This window comes from Octodon degus, unplaced genomic scaffold (assembly GCF_000260255.1).
Source record: "Octodon degus isolate 3935 unplaced genomic scaffold, OctDeg1.0 scaffold00245, whole genome shotgun sequence".
NCBI classification, from domain to species: domain Eukaryota; kingdom Metazoa; phylum Chordata; class Mammalia; order Rodentia; family Octodontidae; genus Octodon; species Octodon degus.
Genome location: NW_004524821.1, coordinates 381,676 through 405,005, shown reverse-complemented (window position 1 = coordinate 405,005; position 23,330 = coordinate 381,676). Strand labels below are relative to the sequence as shown.

The 23,330-nt window shown below is 45.5% G+C and overlaps 2 protein-coding genes across 2 annotated transcripts in view; one reads left to right on the top strand and one right to left on the bottom strand.

Moving 5' to 3' along the window:
• Tmem269 (transmembrane protein 269) overlaps window positions 1-12,331 on the top strand; it is a 12,787-nt gene extending 456 nt beyond the window's left edge. The window contains exons 2-7 of the mRNA XM_023706229.1: window positions 238-336; window positions 1,799-1,937; window positions 5,991-6,088; window positions 6,693-6,836; window positions 7,096-7,296; window positions 11,956-12,331. Of these exons, the coding sequence (XP_023561997.1) occupies window positions 243-336; window positions 1,799-1,937; window positions 5,991-6,088; window positions 6,693-6,836; window positions 7,096-7,296; window positions 11,956-12,077 (798 nt within the window). The 5' untranslated portion in view covers window positions 238-242 and the 3' untranslated portion in view covers window positions 12,078-12,331. The remainder of the gene's footprint in view (window positions 1-237; window positions 337-1,798; window positions 1,938-5,990; window positions 6,089-6,692; window positions 6,837-7,095; window positions 7,297-11,955) is intronic.
• An 8,725-nt stretch (window positions 12,332-21,056) lies between these two features.
• Svbp (small vasohibin binding protein) overlaps window positions 21,057-23,330 on the bottom strand; it is a 6,153-nt gene continuing 3,879 nt past the window's right edge. Inside the window, exon 3 of the mRNA XM_004645936.2 lies at window positions 21,057-21,378. Coding sequence (XP_004645993.1) covers window positions 21,292-21,378 — 87 coding nt within the window. The 3' untranslated portion in view covers window positions 21,057-21,291. The remainder of the gene's footprint in view (window positions 21,379-23,330) is intronic.

Genomic DNA, 23,330 nt, shown 5'->3' with positions numbered 1-23,330 from the left:
AAAAAAAAAAAAAAAAAAAAAAAAATTACAAGGAAGATGAGAAGACTGTGCTGGATGTGCTGGATGTAGGAAGGGCTGGGTTCCAGAGAGCTCATGTAAGGAGGTCGCACTGAGCAGGGTTAGAAGCTGTGGAGCCAGGATTTAGTGCAGGCCTGGGGATATAGCTCAGTGGTGCAGCGCTCGCCTAGCTTCCCTGAGGCCCTGAGTGTAACAAGCATGGAACGTCTTGTATTGTAGGCCTCATGCTGGGCACAGGGGACCCCGGTCTTTGTGTCCACCGGGGCAAAGGAGGAAGACAAGCTAAGGAGTGCCAGTGCAGAGTTCCAGATGTTACAGGTGAGCACAGAGATGTGACTGCACGCTCCAGAGGGGGCCAGGAAACTTCCTAAGGTGGGATGGGTGGGGTTCAAGAAAGGGCTGGGAGTATCAGAGAGGGCTGGGGAGCAGAGCGGGGCTGGGGCCACGTGCAGGCATTGGACCCCATCCTGAGGGCCGTCAAGGAACTGACCTGTGACTAGACCTGCTGCTGCGGGCCAGGCAGGCCACACGTCGGCTCCAACCTCTCCTCTAGGCCCCTCCCTGCCATGGTGGTCCCCTTCTCTGTGCTGCCTCAGGGGCCCGTCCTGTCTCCCCTTTTGCACAGGGGTGAATGCCCTTGCTCACAACTGTTTTCCTTGAGAGAGGACCTGAAGTCTTAATCTTCTTTGTGCCATAGCATTAGGCCCCAGATCTTGCTCATGTACCCGTTTGCTGACTCAGTGGATGGCTGTTGCTTGTTGCTGTGGCTTTCCACAGCCCTTGCTTTCCGTCCACACGCTTTCACACTTGGGACCTATGCATTTTGCTGGCAAGCTGTATTTAGCGGGGAAAGAGGAGACCCTGTGGAAGTTCTGGCTCTACTGTGTCCTGGCACAAATCACTTAACCATCCTGAAACCTTGGTTCCCCCACCTGTGAGATGAGGTACCACCGTGAGTAGCGTTTGCAGCTCAGTGTGTGTGTATGTGTGAGTCTCGTTTTCCTAGATAGGCTGTAAGTTCCTTGAAGGCAGAGACCCAGGGTTCTCCCTGTTGATTGCTGGCAGCAGAGCACAGAGAAAAAGGCACCAAAGGCAAAGCTGCCAGGCTTGTTCTGCCATATCCCCTGAGACCTGGAGCTCCTTCGGTCTTCCCTTGTCCAAGTCTGCTTTGCCGTACTTGGAAGTAGGGATCATAAGCCTTGCCTGGCAGAACTCACATGGCCAACAGAACTCCTAGGCATGACCATGCTTTGTGAATGGAGGCGATAATGAAAGACATGATGGTGCCCATGACTGATCATTAATTAAAAACACAACAGCAGTGCGTGGTCATTGGAAGAGTGAGGGAATGGTGTTCCACCAGCAGACAATGGCATGTGAGGGGTGCCTGGCTCAGAAACAGAGGGGATCTGGTCTGCAGAGGTCAGCGGTGGGTCCCAGGAGAGGAGATGATGGCGGGTCCATGGAGAGGGATTATACTGTGCCCCTTCCCTCCAGTGTGCCCAGGCATGTACTGTTATCTTTTGTGGAATTTGGTGGGCTCTTGTTAGTCCTCTAAGCATTGGCACCCAGCTGTTCATTCCCTTTGGTGAAGGAGGCTGCCATGGGAGCAGTGAGCCAAGTCTAGTCCCAAGCCCAAGTCCAGCAGGGTTTATTTCAACTCCTGCTTAGACAAGAAAGCCTGGGGCTGTGGAGAGGGCTATCTGGGGACACAGCCTGTACCTAGGAGGCTCTAGGACTTCCTGAACTTGGATCCTTGCCCCTCTCTCCTGGGCCTCAGGTCAGTGTCACAGTCTCTCCCTGAGCCAAGACCAGAGCCACCTCAAGAAAAATGAATTTACCTGGAAGGATATTGCCAATGCCTTGTCCCTGGCTAACATGGTCCTGGGACTCTTCTCCATCTTTTGCAGCTTCAGCAGGTGGGTCTAGGGCCCAGCATGTTCCTAGCCTAGAGCTGGAGCCTGTGGCCTGAGGGACGGGAGGGGTAGTGTAGAGAGCTGGTTGCTGTGGAGCAGGGGTCAGTTGTGGGTAGGGAGTGCAGGGGCATACAGGTCTGGGGCTAAGATCCTGGCCTCTGTGTCTCACCAGCCTGATGCACAACCTAGGCTAGGTCACACTCTTGGGCCTCAGTTTTTCCTTTTGTAAAACAGTGTGCTTACATTATGACTGCTATTGTTCCTTTAGTTATAGGACTATAAAATGGTTTTTATGAGAAAGTCAAGAGATTCTGTCCACTGTTTACATTTTCTGATTTTTAAATCAGAATATATGATCTGGCAAAGTGTTTTAATTAGCACTGTTTGGGAAAGTCTGAAATCCATATGTGTGACCCCAAAAAGTTGTAAAAAATTTATAGTTCCATAATTTGAATCATATTTCAATGCCTTTGGGAAATCAGTTTCTTTAGGGATATACCTTTTATCATACATAACAACCTAACCTTTTTGAGTCTGTATAACTATCAGCAAGTGACTTATTTCTGGATGTTTCTCATCTGTAAGATAAAATGACTTTACTTGATGCTCAAGCTCCTTACTAGGTTGATATTTTTATGGTTCTGAGTGTGGATTATTAGAATCTAAGAAAGGGGCAGGGGGCATACCTGCAGCAGGAAATCTCTGTCTTTTTAATTCAAACAAATCACCTATGCATATGGTTTTCATTCCACGGTGGAAGCGTCAGTATTTTTATTTAGTTTACTCTCCTTTAGGACTGGGTCTAAACAAGGAAACTTCTAAGGCAGTTTGGGGACAGCCAACGTCGGAGGCCAGGCTCTCCTGTGCTGCCATGGAGCCACCTAATCATGGCCTGCAGGGCGCAGACCTGAGAAGGGGCCTCCCCAGGGCAGGTTTGCTTGGGCCTGCAGTGGCCGCTGGCAGTGTCCTGGGAGAGTGCGCTGGCACGGGCACAGAGCTAAGAAGGTGGCACTGCAAGCCTGTAACCCCTGCACTCTGGAGGCTGAGGCAAGAGAATTGCTGCAAGGCCAGCCTGGGCTGCTGGGTGAGTTCAAGGCTAGCCTGAACTTCATAGTGAGATCCTGTCTCTAAAAGACAAAAAAAAAAAAAAAGTGGGGTACCGAAGAGCTTTGGAAACCATTTATGATATCACAAGACAAAACAAAAACTGATAGAGTAGGGGCTGGGGAGATGGCTCAGTGGAATAAGTGCTTCCCTGGCAAGTGCAAGGGCCTGAGTTCAATCCCCAGTTCCGCCAAACAAACAAACAAACAAACAAAACAAAACAAAAACCCCAAAACCCAAAATACAAAAACTGATAGAGCTGCAAGGAGAAATTGATAGATCTAGCACAGAGATTTCAGCACCCTTCTCTCAGTAATCAACAGGTCCTGCAGGCAGAAGATCAGCAAGGACAGCTAAACCCAAATAGCACTCTCCATCACCTGGATATAGCTGGCATCTATAGGGCACTCCCTTAGCAAAAGGAAGCTCTCTCAAGTTCACTCGGGACAGCTACGAAGACTGAGCACATCCTAAAATACACTTTAACAAGCTTTAAAAAATGGTAGTCATACCAAGTATGATCTCAGGTCACATAGCATTACACTAGAAGCCTGGAAAAGCCTGAGATAATAAAAACAATTTCTTTCTTTCTTTCTTTCTTTCTTTCTTTCTTTCTTTCTTTCTTTCTTTCTTTCTTTCTTTCTTTCTTTCTTTCTCTTTTTTCCTCTGTCTCTTTGAGGCAAGGTCTTGCTATGCAGGTCAGGCTGGCCTTGTGCTAACTTTGTAGCCCAGGCTGGTCTTGAACTTGCAATGATCCTCCTGCCTCAGCCTCCCAAGGGCTGGAATTACAAGTGTGCCCCACCACACTTGCCTGACGAATAACACATTTCTAAATGATACATGGATAAAAGTCTTCAGAGAAATATTAAAAAAATTAAACTATAATTAAAAGAAAATAGGTTGGGGAGATGGCTCAGTGGAATAAGCACTTGCCTGGCAAGAGCAAGGCCCTGAGTTCGATCCCCGGTTCCATCAAAAAAAAAAAAAAAGAAAACACGATTAACCCAAATAAATTTTGGGATGCAAGAAAAGCAGCCAGGAAGGAACTAATAGCACTGAGTGTGTACACAGCAGGCATCCTGGAACAGTGAAGCTGTGTTCTGAGAAATGCAGCACTAGATGGCTTGTTGTGGGGGCATCATAGCACATACTAACACAAACTGAGGGCACGACATCAGTAGATGTCTCGGTTACTTTTCTCTCCTTGCTGGGACAAAATGCCTGACATCAAAATTTAAGGAAGGAAAGGTTTATTTAGCTCACAGTTAGTGGAGGTTTCAGTCCATTCTCAGCTGGCTCCGAGGCAGAATGGCACCTGGCAGAGGGCAGCAGTTCATGGCAGTGGAAAACAGCAAAACAGCAAGAGGAAATGGAAGAAGTAGCAGGAACAATGGCTGCAGAGAGCAAGTCTGTCTCCCTTATGTTGCACTCAGGCTATGTGCCCCAGGCCGGGTGCAGCACTCACACCCATAATCCCAGTCGCACTCACACCCATCTGTAATCCTAGCACTGGATAATGAATGAATCACGAACTCTAGAAGTCTGCTCCATAACTGTGTGAAGGCTTGGGGGTGGGGGACAACTAGCACAAACCATAACACTAGGTGACATAATCTTGTGAGACTACAATCTTTACCATGTGTATGGGCTGTAGCACAGCAAAATGTCATTGTGCAGTTCATGACTATATTAGGAGAGAGTCAGACACATGCCTGTAATCCCAGCAGCTCAAGAAGCTGAGGCAGGAGGATAGAAAATTTGAGGCTAGCCTAGGCAAATTAAGGATCTTGTTTCAAAATAAAATGAAATAAAATAAGGAAGAGTCTGAGGCTATAGCTCAGTGATAAAGTGCTTATATACTATCCTTGAGGCCTGGAGTCAATCCCCCAGTGCTGCAAAGGTAGAGTGGGGAGGGCAAGGGAGAGAGAGAGAAAGAGAGGGAGGGAGAGATATAATCTTTTACCCTCAGGAACTAGAAAAAGAGGTGCAAATGAAATTCACAGTAGAAGGAAAGTAGTAAATGAGCAACAATTGAAGAAACTGAAGATAAGAAATTAATAGAGAAAGATCAATGAAATCAAAAGCTGGTTTGTTGAAAAATTCAGTAAAATCAATGTACCTCTGCCCAGGGTAATGGAGAAAAGAGAGAAGACACAAATTAGTGATGTCAAAAATGAAAGAGGAGTTATCACAGCTGATCCTGTGGACATTAAAAAGATAACAGAGCTGGCCAAATAGTTCAGCGGATTAAAACACCTGCAAGCAGGCACCGGGGCGGGGTTCAATCCCCTGGCCTGCTTTGTCAGCCCCACCCCTGGGGCTGAAGGCGATTGAAACTGGGCGTGGTGGTGCAAGCCTGTAATCCCAGCTCTTGGGAGGCTGAACACAGGTGGATCACTCCGAGTCTGATGTATGCAGTGAGACCCTTAGACCCTGTAGACTCTGTACAAAACACAATAAAAAAAATGATACTATTAGCATCTTTATACCTACAATTTGAGAATCAAAATGGATCAATTCCTTAAAAGACACAAGCTACCAAAACTCACCCAAGGAGAAAGACATCATCTAAATAGGTTTATATCTGGTAAAGAAGCCTATTAACACAAACCCCTCATTTCACAAATGGAGAGCAGAGGCCTAGAGAGGGGTACTAATTTATGTGAGAATTCAGTGAGATGGTGGTAGAGGTTGGACTAGGATCTAGGAAGGACCCCTGGAATATGGAATGTGCTTGGAATTTAGAGTTGGAAGAATATTAGTGATTACCAGAGGGATCTGGGGACTCCCTTGGCAGATATGGGTAGGGCAGTGGTGTCAGAGAGCCTGGATGTGCATGTGGGGCCATGTCAGTGTGGGGGTGTGTGTGTGTGCAGTGGGTGAGCACTTGGGGAGGCATGCCCAGTGGGCTGTGCTGAGCTGCGCTGTCTGGGCACGCGGGCTCTACTTCAGGAAGTCCCACTGTGCCTCCTGGATGCTTCTGATGAGCTTCTTGCTGGACATGGTGATAGGGGCAATGACCAGACACCTCAACAGCTGCTGCAAAACGGGTGAGCCCAGCCTCAGGCCCCAGCCCCTGCCTCGGAGCGCTCATCTGCAGGCCCACCTGTCCCCTAACGTCCATGTGCCCTGAGAAGAGCAGGCGCCACCACAGAGCAGGACTCAGGGAGCCCTGCAGCCTAGGCCAGCACCTCTGCTGGCTTACTTCGGTCAGTCCTGGTCCTGGTGCTCAGGGTCCTTATCTGCCCTGTCTCACTGTTCTGGGCAGATCCAGATACTAGAGAGAAAGTGGGGACACAAAACTCCCCTGAGCCAACAGCTGGTTATACATACTGCAAAAAGCATCCCAGTAAGATTTTAGTTGATCTCAAAGGGAGGCCCAGCTATCAAGTTGTACCCTACAGTAGGACAACCTTTGCATGTGAAGCGATAGAAGACTGCCCGGGAGAGAGAAAGATTTGCTGAAGGACATGCGGGTCAGTCAGAGGCAGAGCGGGGAGGAGATGTCAGACTTGGATTACAGTCCCCCTGGGGATGCAGCTGCTGTCCTTTGGGACCTCAGTGCTCTGCTTGTCGTGGCTTCAGCTTCCCCACCCGAGAGAAGCTGAGGTGCAAGACTGGGAGTGGGCTTTCTAACCTGGGCCTCCTGCGCAGGAGCTGAGCTGAACGACTTTGCTGTCTTCACCACCTTCGGCCTGGCCTCGGCTCTCCTCCTCGGGGTGGATGGGCCTCTAAACGGGTTCGTGGCCATCATCTATGTGTTAACCACTTCCTTCCGCCTGTGTTTTTATTCATCTGGTGAGTGGAGCCCAGGTAGCCTCAGGTTTGAGGGCAGGGGACGCAGAGCAGAAGCGGGAAGCTGGAAGCCCAGAGCGCAGGAATGGACACCTTTCTGTGCAGCGCCTGTTTGAGAGCTGAATGAGCTATATGGATGGACCTTTGCTACCCCTGGGCTTGAGGCATCTGGGTAGCTGGGGAAGGGAAGCCCTGCAGAGGGGAAGACCTGGGAAGGGCTGGCTTTATGTCGATGCCTGATCCCCTGTGTCTTCCCTGGCAGGAGTCCCCTTCTCATACAAGGGCCTGCCCTGCCCCTACGCTTCCTGCGTTTTGGCTTCCATCTCCCTTCTGACCAAAGGCAACACGTTCATTCTCTGCTGCATGGCTTCACTCATGATTCTGTTCATGATAGACCAGAGCTACTACCCACGCGATGATGTTCTGGAGTCTGAGAACTGGAAAAAAGTGGTTTATGTGGCAGGTGAGTCAAAACACTCTGCTCACATGTCGCTAGTAATCGTTTATTGTCACTACCATTCATGGCCACTTCCCCCTATTCCCTGAGTACCTGTCTTATTTTTCACTACAGAATTTCCATCTGGCACAGTATGTATTTGCTAGGTTTTAAAGTGCTGTATCTATAGCTACTCTGCCTATGGTCAGTACTCTGCCTATGGTCAGGAGAAGGTGCTCTTTCACTGGTGCCATGATCCCAGGGCCTACAGTCGTGCTTATCGCATAGCAGGTATTCAGCAAATACAGTACGTGTTCATGGCTAATGAGTTGCATAGAAATTGAAGGAGCACCTAGCACGTGCCAGGTATTGGGAAGCAAACTGGTAAGCTGGACCCAGTCCTGCCTCCAAACTTACAACCACATAGGGGAGAAGGACGCCAAGTAACTAGAAGCACATAGTTTTTCTGTTTGTTTGTTTTTTGCAGAACTGGGGATTGAACTCAGGCCCCAGGGAAGTGCTTATTCTACTGAGCCATCTCCCCAGCCCTTAAAAGCTTATAGTTTTGATGCTCTGTGACAGTACAGGGTGTCGGAGGGTGACTTAATTCATATTGGGGTGACCGCAGAGAGGGAAAGGCTCCTTAAGGAGGTGACACGTGAGTGCACGATGAGTGGCCAGGTGAGTAGGAGGGCAGTTCAGGCAAAGGAAACCGTTTCTTGCGGTGACTTCAAGACCAGAAGGAGCCACAGGTGGCTGGAACTTGCCAAGCGTGTCGGCGACACAAACTGAGGTCAGCAAAGGAAGCAGACTGGGCAAGAGTTAGGATTCATCCTACAAGAAGTGAGAAGCCTGTGCTGGGATTTATATGCAGGAAGTGCCATGACCAGAGCAATCACTTTGGCTGTAACCTGGAGGACAGATGGTGGGGGACTGAGTCTGAGGGAGGAAAAAAAACAACCTTTGGTTCAGAGAGGTGATGGCAGTGGTGACGAGAAGTCACTGGGCCTGAGATAAGTATTGGAAATGGAATTGCTAGGTGGAAAGGGGAGGAGTCATGGGCGCCTGTCCGGTTTCCAGTTTTATTTTAATTTTTAAAATTTATTTGGTTACCTCGGTCTTAACTATCCAGTAGAAAAGAATGAAGACGAAATATAGGAAGTAAAGCCATGTTGTTATGTTGAGCTGTGGGGGACTCAGGCCAATAATTTCTGACATTGCCAGTTAAACAGAAGCCCCAATGCTATTATGGGCTACTGGACTCTTTTAGAATATTTTGCTGAGTTTACACACCTATAATATTCAACAACGGAACTTAAAAAAAATGGGGTATAACTATGAATGTCCATTTTGTATCTGTGTATTCAAAGTGGTTGGGATAGATATATAGTTGCATTCTCTTAATGAATAGAATGATTTTTTCTAATGGTGTTTGTAAGTAGGATCATAAGTCTGCATCTTGTACAGCAGTTAATCACTAAGAAGAATATATGCAGTGTATTATTTGTTGAAACTGTACTTTTGATTTGATTTGAAACTGTCTCATTGCTATATGTTTATCAATAAAACTTTGAAAAGAAAAAAAAATAAAATTTATTTGGTACAGGGTGTCGCTATGCAACTCAGACTTGTAGTGATCCTCCTGTCTCAGCCTCTCCAGCACTGGGATTACAGGTGTGCGCAACCACCCCTGGTTCCAGTGGCTGGCACAGCACATTCAGGGCCAGCATGGAATGCAGTACCAGGCGCTTAGACCACTGAGCTATCTCCCCAGTCCAGGTTTCCAGTTTAAATAACTGAGCACTGGTAACAGGCCCTCAGATGCTGGTCACACTGGGGCTCTGGTAGGTGTCTTCCTAGGGTTTTCCCTGATTAGGGTTTCCTTCAAGCAATATTAGAGTTTTTCTTTTAAAATATGCATGTGTGACAACACAAGCATCTATGGAAACGCTAAGCTTTCCCATTATTCACTTGTGAGTTTGCAGAAGCTTGTAGGGTCCTTGCGTCAGTCCTGACCTTTTCCTTAGGGTTCGTATCTTGTTACATTGGCACCAGAACTCTGAGTTCTAGGTGCGGATCCTCCTATGACTTCCACAGCACGTGCAGAGTGTTAGCGAGAGGAACCTGGGTTTGGAGTCGAACCCATCTGAGTTCAGTTCTGACTGCATTACGTAGTTGTTGTATGAACTTGGGCTAATATATCACTTTTTTTTTTTTTTTTTTTTTTTTTTAGCAGAACCAGAGATTGAACTCAGGTCCTTGTACTTGCCAGGGAAGTACTTATTCCACTGAGCCATCTCCCCGGCCCCCCAATATAATACTTTTTTATCTATAAAATAAAGTTAAAAATACCTACCTTGAAGGATCATTGGGATTAAATGAGATAATGGATATGCTCGTAAATCCTTTGTTACAGGTGTGACCCAAAATGGTAATTCCTAGCCCCATCTTCTCCTTTACGTCCTCTTCTAACTTGCAGCAACAGTATTTCTCCCAGTGCTCTTTGCTCCTCTAGATATTTCGATTCCTTCTGTTCAAAATAAGCCATGTAACTGCTCTTAGTCTTTGCTGTGTGAGTAAATGAGGACCATGTACCTCGTGGATTTTTACTGGGAGGCTGCAAAAAACACTGTGTAGGGAGGGGGAGGCTCAGTGCAGTCCTGACTCTGCCTCCTGTGCCTGCCACACACAGTAGGCCAAATAGGCCCCAGGGGAGCACACATCATGTGCGTGTGTGCAGCGTGGTGAGCAAAACACCTTGAGTGCTGATCAGAATGCTTCAACTCCAAGCCAAGGGGGTGCCTATGAAGACAGGTGTTTGTTGCTATTAAGCAGATGTGTAAGTTTTCTTCTCTACTTTTTAAACTTGATCTTTTGTATTATTTTATAGAGTAATTTAATAAATTTTTTTTTAAAGGGGCCAGGGAGATGGCTCAGTGGAATGAATAAGCGCTTCCCTGGCAAGCGCAAGGGCTTGAGTTCAATCCCTGGTTCTGCCAAAAAAAAAAAAAAAAAAAGGTTTTTTAAGCAGCCAATATACAGGAAATAAAAATGTATCAACAAGTTTTTTTTTTCTCCCAACAGTGTTAATATAAAAAAGGAAGCTTTGTTACTTATGTACATTAACTATGTTACATATTTTATAGGTGGCCCAAGAGTTGCTTTTTCACTCAGTGTGAAAGGCAAGTCGAAAGGTCAGACATCCACGATATAAATTGTCATCCTGCCAGGGAAGCTAGCTCATCAGAGAGTCAGTGCCCAAGACTTCGAGTGGGGACCTGTCACACAGGCACCCTCTGCATAGCCTATACCAAGTTTTGGCTCTCCCGAATGAAGCCTGTGCTTAACATGAACCACTGTGCTTAAACAGTGCAGGCAAAGCAAGATCAGTTAGGGGCAGTTCTGTATTGGCGTTGGGTCTGTCAGCCGGGGGCCATCCTTGGAAGTGGGCCTGTCTACGGATAGCAGCCTCAGGCCTCCTGTGACCTCTTTTCTGCATGCATGTAACATTGTGTTGGCCATTATCCTATGTTAAAATTGAAAAACTTGGGGCTGGGGAGATAGCTCAGTAGAATAAGTGCTTGTCTGGCAAGTGCAAGAGCCTGAGTTCAATCCCCAGTTACACACACACACACACACACACACACACAAAAAAAATTGAAAAACTTGGAGGATTTTAAGATCTTTATTTTTATTAGTGTATGTATGAAGTACATGCAGTTTATAATCATCTTGACTGGGTGTGGTTGCATATGCCTGTAATCCCAGCACTTGGGAGGCTGAGGCAGGAGGATTGCCATATGTTCAAGGCCAGTCTGGGATACATAGTGAATTTAAGGCCTGCCTGAACTTCCTAGCAAGACCTGTCTCAAAAACCAGTAAACAGTGCCTTGTTGGCCCTGCCCCGGGTGCACTGAAGTGGTCACTGAGATGGGATGTGGTGGTGTGTACCCGTAATACCAGCACTGGGGAGGCGGAAAACAAGAGGATCATTACGAATCTGAGCTGTGTAGTGAGATCCTGTACTGAAGATGTAAAACAAACAAACAACCCCCCACCAAAAAAGTTTATAATCATGTTGGAGAATAGTTCCATGAACATAATACAATTTACCTCTTTTTGAAATCCTCTTCCTTCCAATGCCCTCTAATTCCCCTTTCTCCACTTTCATTCTTGGTGTTATTAAGCTTAGCTCATGTCTACGACACACAGTGTTCGCATTCACTGAGGTCATGATGCTCCCGTCTATGACACATCCTCGTTCTATGCCTTCCTCTTCCCCACCCCTCGCCCTTAGTCTCTTGGACTAAGTCTCCCATTTGGAAGAGATCCAGCCCGTCTCCTTCTGTCCAGACTTTATTAAGTGGAGGATTCTTTTCCCCTAAGATTAGGGCCACTCAAATGTATTCTTGGATAGCACTTGTTTCTGATGTGGCATTGACAAAATGGAATCTGAGATTACACCAGGTTACAAGTGGCTAGTCACACACACACACACACACACACACACACACACACACACACTCACACTCACAGAGTTCATGTATACTACATTAATGTTAAAGACAGGGCTCCTGTTTCCCTTCTGCTGCTGTTTCCTGGGCACTGCATGCAGGCTGGAGGTGGGCAGGGAGCCCCGGAGGCAGCTTCCTGAGCGCTGAGCACCTGTATTTTTGCTTCTTCCAGGTGTCCTCATGCTGTTTTTCTCCCCATTTTCGCTCACCGCGTTTTACTGCCTGATGTGGTCGCTCTCCTACATCTTCTTTCCCGACGTGCTGTGGGGCAGAGAAGCCTGCGTTAGGCTCTAGCACGGAGGAAGCCGCAGCTCCGCCAGCCCCCGTGGCGCCTGCGGGCCTGTGCCAGCGTGTGGGTGAGCCGTGTCTCGCATCACCAAAGCTTTCCCTGTGCCCGAGGTGTCCTGTGCCGGGTGCTGTGATCGCCGTTGTCTTGAGCCACAACAAGCTGCAGTCAGGCCAGCGGCCTTCGCCTCGTTCTCGTTATTCCCGGTTCTCACTCCCTCGAGCCAATACTTGTACGTGCTGTGCAGAACAGACTTTTTTCCAAGCTGAGCTTCAGCTGTGCTTGGATTCCAGCTCTGTCACTGTGCTAGGTTCATCCCCTGGAAAGAAGAGACTTTCTTCAGAGTTGGTGGACGGCAATGGTCCTGGTGGCAGGGCGGGTTCACCTACAGGCTCCGTCCGGCTCAGAGAGCGGAGCTCAGCTTAGGACATTCATTGTGCACACTTTGAATGTGTCGACGGCTTTGTAAGTGAAAAGCCCAGTATTTACAGCGCAGGACTGCCTTTCGCTTCAGTCAGAGGTCACACGCACTGGTAGCGCAAGAGCATCGCCTGCTTTGAGCTCTCAAACCCTACGCTCTAGTCAAATGCCACTCCCTCTCCTAAAGTCCAAATCAAGCTGGGTGTGGTGATGCATGCCTATAGTCCCAGCACTCAGGAGGCTGAGGCAGGAGGATCCCCATGAGTTCCAGGCCAGCCTGCACTACCTCACTAGGTCTTGGGGGGAAAAAAAGGATAAAAAATATTTAACAAATCAAACAGAATGAACATTATTGGATGGTAAAGCTGTATCTCCCAGAGAATCTGGGTTCACTGAAACCAGCGAATGCCCAGTGTCATTTGCCGGCCTCCAGATGGGTGGCTGGAAGGAGAGGGGGCCACCTGTGCCTTCCCAGAGGTGGCGCCAGAGCACTTTTAACCACACATCTGACTGAAGTTCTCCCGTTTTCATAACTTTGTGTGTGGTAAAATATGCATCAAATCTACAACTAGATTTATGAAAACACCAATTCAAAGAAGCCTGCATTACTACGAGGTGGCTTTAAGGTTGCAGGCATTGTCCCCTTTCCACTTCTCTTGTCTCTGTTCCATCATTTCTTTCTTTTTTTTTTTTTTTGGCGGAACCGGGTATTGAACTCAGGCCCTTGTGCTTGTCAGGCAAGCACTTATTCTACTGAGCCATCTCCCTGGCCCCTGTTCCATCATTTCTGCTATCATGCCTAGGTGACTACACCTGTGCCCCACGGATTTTAGGCTCCCGAGTTCCTGTATATGTATTTCGGCCACCTGGCACAGCGCCTGGCACTCAAAAGCATTTACTCTGTAGACTGATTTAGTTATGGATTCTGGTAAGTTATATATACACGGCTACTATGCTAGAGTAAAGGATACACAGATACACCTACGCTTGGACATGGCTCTGTGACCCCCTGTGGTACGGTTTGTTCATGTCAGGAGGCTTCGCCATGGCGGGGGATTGTGTCATGTGATTGTCTTGAGGAATGCCTGAGAGACTGATGAAGCCCGCTTCTGGGTGTGTCACCGCCCCCCTGGGGACAGTGTTGGTCCCTGACCCCTTCTTCCTCACTCTCAGATCCTCACGTGCTGCTTCCTGGCTGCCGTGGAAGGCGGGTAGCTTTCCTCCATGACACCTTTTGCCATGCCATTTCTGCCTTGGAAACAAGTGGCTGTGGACAGAAGCCTCTGAACCTACGAGGCCAAATGACACTTCTGCCACTCAGTTGCACGCCTCAGAACTCTTGTTCCAGCAGTGGAGGCCCGCTGATACATACACGTGGTCAAGCACTATAGCAGCTCCAACCTGAGAGCTAGCTTCCTCTGCTCTCTAGGGTGCAGCAGCTACCACAATGTCCAGAGAGCAGACGCGCTAAAGAAACCAACCAGAGCAAACTTGTATTATTCTCACCCAACCAAATTTAGGACACTTATTCAAATGTTCTAATTTGGAACATACAATAAAAAAAAACCCCAGTATTTGGGATTAACCAATGATGTCCCCCTTCTTTTTTTTGAGACAGAGTGTCACCATGTAGTCTAGGCTGGCCTCATGGCTGGTCTCAAAGCCCATGCTCCTGTCTCAGCTTCCCGAGTGTTGGGATTACAGGCATGCACCACCATGCCCTGCCAAGGCCACTTTAATAGATAGCATCAGAGTTAAAGAAAATGTACAAGCCCCCAAGAGGATTCTGGTAAGTTATATGTCACGGCTACTATGCTAGAATAAGAATACGCAGATACACCTAGGCTTGGACGTGGCTCTGTGACACCCTGTGGAAAGCAAAATACTCATTTGGATCTGTACTGTGGAACAGATTCTACTTCGTACTTTACTGTTTTGATTTCTTTGCAGGTTAGTGGCTTGAGAACACTGCGAGGTCAGCCGGGCCTCCTCTTTGAACAAGTGAGCAGGCCAAGACTTTTTTTTTTTTTAAATTTTATTTATTTATTTATGTGTGTGTGTGTGTGTGTGTGTGTGTGTGTGTGTGTGTGTGGCCAGCTCAGCCCACCAGGGGGCGGGGCTGGCTGGCATGTGGTGCTGGGGGATTGAACCATGGTCCATTTGCTTTACTAAGCTTGTTCTAAGTAGGTGCTTCAGACCACTGAGCCATCTCACCAGCCCCCAGGCCAAGACTTTGACATTACACTTTTCAGCAGAATCAATGAAGCCAGAGCAACCTGGCAGCCCCAGGACACAGTGTAGACTTCCTTCCTTCCTTCTGGGTAGACTCTTCCCAACCTGAAGGGGCAGCTCCCTGTGTCCAGTGAGCCAGTTCAAGCAACTGAGCCCTCTGCTACTTTTGTAGCTCTGTTTCTCTCTAAGCTCATTTATCTGTAAAACATATACTTCCCCTCAAGGTTTTGCAAACTAGATACAGTGCCACTAACACACCTAGTGAATGCCACATAAAAGCTGTTAAATGAAATAATGATAAATGATACTATGTATAATAAACGTATAAACATTTACTATATTGTAACATGTAGCTTGCTACATGCCAGGAACCTTGCCTTTTACTATTTCACTTAATTCACGAGGCTCAAATTAAGGTCAGCAGTTATCAAAATATGGTCTCAAAAAGAAAAGTTAAAAAAAGGTCTCCAGAGCCCTGTGATTCCTGAGATGCTTTCAGGATAAAACTATTTTCACTGCCATGTGCTCCCAGTAAAAGAAATAGCAGGGCAGTGTTGCACACCTGTAATGCCAGCTCCCTGGGAGGATTGGAAAGTCACAGCCAGCCCAGGCAGCACAGTGAGACCCTGTAAAAAAAAAAAAAAAAAAATTGCTGGTGATATAGAGCACTTGCCTGGCATATATAGAAGACAGTGCATTCAATCACCAGCATTGCAAAAAATGTATAAACAAAAGAGCAGTTTCACTTAATATCCTGGGAGGAATAGGAAGAAAGACTAATTTTACGAAATCTTGAGCACACATCTTTTTAGTATTTCCTCTGCGTGAAATGGAGTGAGCTTGATGACTTCTGCTGCATGCCAGAGTTATGATGTAATTTCTAGGAAAAGCCTTAGCTTGACTTTGAACTGAAATAGCTCCTTTCTTAGGAAGTGCTACGGGACAATTGACAGGATGATTAGACTAGGTTTGCTTGACATATGAGGAGTGAGACTCTCACTTCAAGAAAAATATTCATTGACAAGGATAAATCTGAACTTCTGTGTGAAAATTGGAGTTTTGAAATGCTTGTGCCTACTTCTGCGAGCTTCACTCCTTTCCAAAAACTGTTCTGAGATCAGTGGGATACTAAGGAGTATGTATGTAATATGTCAATATTTGGAAGATCTACATAACTCAGTGAACCAGTGCTTTCCAAACTACCAATACTTGATGTTACAAAATCATGCATGAATGAAAGATTCACTTAAAGGCCAAGATTCAAAGACCAAAGAATTTTAATGGATTGGAGCACAAAAACTTCACTGATACATACAATACAGAGTTTGTGTTGCAACTAATCTTTAGGAAACTATCACTTGCCTGCTTAGGCAAGTTCAGGGACCAAGGTTCGATCCCTGGTACCATATGCCACGGGCCAGCCCTGCCCCAGGGCACGTTAAGCCCGCTACCGAGAATCGGCATGGTGGCGCATGCCTGTAATCCCAGTGCTGGGGAGGCTGTAAACAGGAGGATCACTATGAGTCTGAGCTGCATAGTGAGACCCTGTACCAAACACATAAAAAAGAATAAACAAGTAAACAAAAAACTATCACTTGCCAACTTTGGTTGTAATATGAAAGAAAATCTACAATGATGTCAAAAAGTTATTAAAATACCCTTGTCTTTTCTAACTACATATCAATGTAAAGTTTGATTTTCTTCACACTTTTCAACCAAAATAATAGGAAAATTCAGAATATAGAAGCAGATAGGAAAATCTAGTTGTTTTCATCTCCAGAATTAAGTGGAATATTAAAGAAATTTGCAAATATATAAAACAATGCCACTCTTCTCACTTTAGGATTATTCTAGAATTTTTTTCCCACAAAGATATTATGTATGTTAACCAGTGTTAGATTTGTATTTTAAATGGACTAATAAATATTTTGAAACTTTTAATTTCTACAATGGCAAATACGATACAACCCACATAAACACAAAGCTCTTTGGAATCCTCAGTTTTTGTAGTGTAAAAAGTCCTGAGGCCATGGGGGCTGGAGAGACGGATCAGCGGTCTAAAGCACCTACTTGGAACAAGCTTGGCAAAGCACAGGGACCGCGGTTCGATCCCCAGCACCACATGCCAGCCAGCCCCGCCCCCGGTGGGCTGAGCTGGCCACACACACACATAAATAAATGTAATAGATAAATAAATAACTAAAAAAATAAAAGTTTCATTAAAAAAAAAAAAAGTCCTGAGGCCAAAAGGTAGGAGAATTACTTAGGAATATTAAATTTACCCACAAAATTAGCAAGTAGTGAACCAAAGAGTCCAACCCAGTCAGCCTGACTTTCAAAGGCAGTGCCCTAAGTCTGTTTTGGTGCCTGCCTTCATAAATCCTCTGTCTTACCTTGGACAAACAGGATCTAGACCACATGAGTAGTAGGAAATTCCAGGCAGGTTGGCAAATGTATTCCTAGTTTTCACTGACTATGCCTGTGAGTCTGTTCCAATTATGGACACAAAGGCTTCTGAGACTCACATCCTGGTATTTCTTAGAGCTAAATGAATCATCTTTTCTTTAAAATGTAAATAAACCAATGATTCATTCTTGTCTTGGTTCAGGAATTTCATATTTTTTTTTAATTGTAGTACTGAGGATTGAATCCAGGTTGAACACATGGTGGCATACTGACTTGCACCCCAGTCTGTCCTTCCTGATTTATTTTCAAATTCTGAGACAGGGACTCCCCAAGTCACAAAGCTGACCAGGCTGAGCTTGACCTTGCAATCCTCATGACTCAACCTCTTGAGGTTCCAGGCTTGAGCCACCATGCCCAACCTCAAACTTGTTTATTTAAGCCATAACCTATAGCAAGAAATAATTTTTATATCCAACATAGTACACTCTGTGTGTGTATAAACTTGAAACAAATATTTCATAAGAGAATATCCTTACCACATTTAATTTTTTTTTTTTGGTGGTAGGTTTTAAGTATACACTCTACCGCTGAGCTGCACCCCTATCCTCTGCATGTGGTATTTTCTATTCTATTATTTCATTAGAAAGAAAGGTTAACATTTGTTAACTTGATTTTTGGCCACCTGCAGTTCGCAAAGCTGTTGTACCGTCCTTACCCACAAGCCTGAGACATGTTAATAAAAGCAGCTCCCTGCATGAGGTCAGAATCTCCCTGACACCACTCACTAGCACTTGGTTATTTAAAAATTGAAGCACTTCCCATGAAGTGAACTGAAGACCTTTTGGGATGGGAAATTACACCATTACACACTGTACATTATTTTCTTTATTTCTCAACCATGAACCTAAGAGGAAGGAAACAATATTCTATTACACAGATGGGGAAAATGAGACTTGGAGATGTTGACAGGTGTTTGAGCCAGGTCATTTAGCCCTAAAGCATGGCTCCTTCCTGTATATTAACAGTATTGCCTTATGTTTACGCAGGTAGTTCCCTCTAACCCCCTACTCCAGCAAAAAACAAAATTCAACCCAAATTTAGCAGGACACTATAGAAATGGTCCCTAAGAACCATTTACAGGGATAATCTATGTAGTGATTATCCTTAAGTATAATTCGGGCTCTTAAAAACACCTCTTCACAGTCGTAGCAAGTTACTAATAACACACAATTAACTCTCCAGTTTACTTGAAAAATAAGCCACAGCAGTGGGAACAGTATTCTCAGTGACTCCAGAGGCAGATAGGAACAGCTTGAGATGTCCCCAGCACACGGTAGAAATACAGGCATTTTCAATTTGGAGTAAGAGAGGTAGCAATATTTAACTTTCTGTTTTTTTCTGAGTGTTCTGCCTTACTTCCATATTTATTATCTTTTCTGAAATCCGTTTTCCCATTCCCAAAGAAAATGTCCTCACAGAACAATCTTTCCTTTTGCTAGGCATTAAAATAATTTCTGCTGCTAACATGATGGTATGAATTGCCACTTTTTGTGTGTGTGTGCGCGGAACCAGGGATTGAACTCAGGCCCTTGCGCTTGCCAGGGAAGCACTTATTCCACTGAGCCATCTCCCTGGCCCTGAATTGCCACTTTTGACACAAATGTCTGAGGCAGAAACAACTTTCCATCTCTAACCCAAGAATGGCAGTTGGATGGATGGCTGTTTGGTTTCTGAGGACTAGTCTGAATATTATCATCACGGACTATTGGCTTGTGTCAAGATGTCCCCCCAAAGCCTCCTGTGGTCACAGATGGGCCTTTTTCAGAGGTGACTGGATCCAGAGTGTATAATGCTGGGATTGATTCAGGGTACAATGCTGGGCTCAAGGGCACTAGGATTAAGTGTGAGACACCTGGTCTGAGTAACCTGGATGAAAGGGGCAGAAAGATACTGTTAAGGTCTTTTGTTTTGTTGCTTTTTAACACCACGAACTATTTCTGCTCTATGATATGTCTGCCACCATGACTCAGAGCCAGCAGACTATGAACTGAAACCTCTACACTGTGAGCTAGATAAACCTTCCCTTCTTCAACTTTGGGTGCTGGGTATTTTGTTTTAGCAATGAGAAAAGTAACTTACGACACATCTCTGGGTATGCTAGAGTAGCCCCCAAATTAAAAACAAAAAACACTTGCAGTTGATGCAAGCTTAGGGCTAGCACTCCTTGAAGGCAGGCTAGGTCCCTGGCTGCTAGCTTGTACTCTAGCTAGTGGCTCAAATGCAGTAACGTGTCACATATAGTGTCTGTCTGTGTGATGACAAGCTTATGATCGGCAGGATCTGCAGAGCACTAGCCCATGAAGAACAAACCTGGAAGCAGTCATAAGCCTCTTCTCTACCTTGCTGCTGAAGGAGGAAGCGTGCCTTCTGCCCACTCAGTGTTTCTAAGTAGCTGACATCTACGAGCCCTGACAGTCTCAGGCATTGTTGGCACGGGTGACAGAGCAGTGAACAAAGTTTCTATGGGGTTACATGCAAGCGGGTAGAGACAGGCAAGAAATAAAGCAATGGAAAAAAAAAAAAAAGAAAGAAAGAGAAAAAGCAATGAGTAAGCATAGTATTTTATTTTTTTGTGGTACCAGGGATTGAACTTGGGACCTTGCACTTTAAACATAGCATTTTAGAAGGCAATAGTAATATGGAATGAAAAACACAGGGAGTGACTACGGACTGCTGGGATGGAGCTTGCCATAGGCTACACCCTTGAACAGGTTCAAGGAGCTGACATCTGATCCAAGATGAAGGCCAGGGCATCAGAAAAATTAAGATGTGTGAAGCTTGCGCACCAACTTCCCATGATAAATGTAATTATTACAGACTGCAAACATGAACCAATATTTTTTTTAAAGGTGAAGGTGAGAAGGTTCTGCAGATGTATGTAGAGGGAGCAGCTGGGGCAAGGACCGACTTGCTCAGACCTTGAGGCAGGAGGGGACTGTTTCTGAGAGGGAAGCCAGTGTGGCTGGAGCAGAGTGCAGGAAGAGCACACAGGTCATTAGGAGAGAGGCTCCCACCATGCAGAACTTGAACTTCATGGGTCACCTTTACTCTCAGACAGGGAGTCAAAAGGTTTCCAACAGGGGGAACCTCACGTTTTAACAGGGTTACTGGAGGTGTCCTCAGAACAGGCATTAGGGAGACAAGAGGGAGCCAGGAAGCCAGTGAGAGGCACCTTAGGTAAGTTGGGGGAAACTGATGCTGTCTTGGTCTAGAGTGGGAGAAGTACCAGTGGCAGTGAGGGTATATGGAATACACATATATAAAATTATATATATATATATATATATATATATATATGATTTGCACAGATAAAACCATGTATATGAGTAGATAAAAAATGTCTTTTAAAGGCCAGCCAGATAGCTCAGCAGATTAAAATGCCTGCTTAGGCAAATGCAGGGCCCAGAGTTTGATTTCCCGCCTGCACCATCGGCCCTGCCCCCAAGGCTTGCTGAGATGGTGACTGAGGCGGCATGGTGGCCCGCATCTGTAATCCCAGCACTTGGGAGGCTGAAAAACAGGAAGCATCACTACAAGTTTGATCTGAATAGTGAGGCCCTGTACTAAATACATTAAAAAAAAAAATTCTAATAACTTAAAGGTTTTGGCTCAAACAAGTAGGAATACTGGGTTGTTACAAACTGAAATAGGGCCCAAGGAGGCAAGAGCACATTTTTGGAGCAGGAGGTAGAGTTTAGTTCTAGGTATCCTCTCAGTTTCATATGTCCTGCACTCTTTCTCTTTCTGTGGCTTGGTACTCCCAGGCTAAAGGATGAGCAAATGAGTACTTTATTAGTATTTTATTTGTGTTTTTGAAGAACATACATGGTTTCACAAGAAACACTTTTTTCTCAATACAAAAAAAAAAAAAAAAAAAAAAAAAAAAAAAGGCCTATTATCTTCGTCGAAGAGATGTCTCTTCAGTAAACACTGGGACAATTCAGAGTGGAAGAACCATGAAGCGGAAGTCACAATAGTAAGTTCAGGTTTATCCACAAATGTCTTATCTACTTCAGTAAGGCTCCACATGGGCCATCTGAGCTTAAGCTGGTAACAAGCGTGCAGATGAGGCCCGGACAGTCCTGGCAGCTGGACCTGGCTGGCTCACTCTCCAGGAGGCTGCATCTGTTTACAGAATTCATCAAACTGCTGCTGCTCCAGTTCTGTCATGACTCTGTTGAGGGCATAGATCTGAAGAGAGAGACAGACAAATCAGCAATGAAACCAGCGCTCAGCGGGTCTTGAGACTCAGCAGGTCAGGTCATCTAGAAATGCGGGAACTGGACCAGTGACAGCAGAGTAGGGAGACTGGTTTGAGAACAGGAAGGTATACACTCCTTTCACCTAAGGAATCAATAAAAAAAGTAGTGAGGCACGCAGGCAGGCAGGCAAGGTAGTCTTTGGGGATAGTAGGATTCAAACAGGCAGAAATTGAGGGGGCCTCACAGGCAACCTGGGAAGGACAGTGCATAAACAAGGACCACGTGGAACAGCAGTGATTCAAGCAACTTCAAGCACAGTCATGTGGAGGGTATAGAAGGGGTGTGGAACAAGATAAATTGAGACAAGCACACTGCGGCTTCCACACCATGCCAAGGACCTGGGGTCTTTTATCACTCTGGAGAGCCAGCAAAGCTCTGTGGACAGCAGAGCAATCTGATTCGATGGCCTTGGGCAAGATAACAAAGTGACTTGAGGGAAGGAGAGTGTGTGTGTCTGTGGAGGGATTCTCAAGCCCTTAGGCAGCATCTGTTACACTAGTTCACAAGACTATGGCCTAGGGCAGACCACAAGGCTGACAGAAAGTAGCCAGAAACATTCCAAGGTGAAAGGTGGGGTACCAATACCGTAGCTTCCTTCATCCCCGAGGTAACTAAACTATCCAGTAAGAAGAGCATCAGATCACAAAACTTTACAATTTGTAGAAGAAATACAGTAAAGGTATGTGTGCATGTATATAGGGCATATAACTTAATTGATTTAAAAAAGAGGAGAAAAAATAAAACACGTGAGACAAATGGGAAACATAAAATGCAAGTGGAAGATAAAGAACTCCCAGTCAAGCATATGGTAGACAGGATCAACGAAATTGCAAAATGGTTCTTTAATTTTTTTTTTTTTCCCTCTCTGCAGTGCCTGGGATCAAATCTATAGCCTCATACACACTAGATATGTGCTCTATCTCAGAAGTACAGTCCCAGCTCTCTGGAAATACTACAAATTCCTATAAGGCTGACGTGAGGTTCAGCATCAAGAGGGAGTGGGCACAAACAGCATCACTAGGACCCAGAAAGAATACATGAGTACCGATGCGACAGAATATGATCTACTTTCCGCCAAAACATTATAAAACTTCAACAAAACAAACTTCTTGAAAAAGTGATCAACATAGACTAGTGTGAAGGGTACTAGAGTCTTTTTTTTTTTTTGTATTTTAGGAAAGGGTCTACAGGGTGTTCAGTCTCACTACTAGATAGAACTTGCAGTGATCCTCCTGTTTACAGCCTCCCAAGTGCTGGGATTACAGGCACAAGCCACCTTGCAGTCTCAATTGCTGGCTGAGTGCGCCCTGGGGGCGGGGCTGGCATCGCAGGTCCAGGGATCACCCCCCAGCCCCTAAGCCTGCTTGCAGGCGCTTTAATCTGCTGAGCTATAATATTTGGTTAGCCCAAATATTATTTTTACTTTTTGTTGTTTTGGTTTGACTTTGCCGTACCTGGGATTGAACTCAGGACCTTACATTTGCCAGGCAAGCACTTATTCCACGGAGCTATCTCCCCAGCCGTTATTTATATTTCAATGGCTAAAAAAGTGCTGAGTGAAGAGAATCAGTCATAGATAAACAGTAACATATATAAAAGTGTTTTTTTTGTTTTGTTTTGTTTTGTTTTTCAGAACCGGGGATTGAACTCAGGCCCTTATGCTTGCCAGGGAAAAGTTTAGAAATGTGCCAGAACAGTATTTAGGAGTCCTGACAGAAATAGCAAATTTAAAAAAAAAAAAAATAGTAAACTCATATAAAACAGTAAGGGAGTAATTAAAATTGAACAAAGAGTGTGACTCTTATGAAGGGTCAGCATACTACCAGAAAGGGGCATGCAGTGTATATACTTTATACATACCTATACTTTTTCATTTTATAT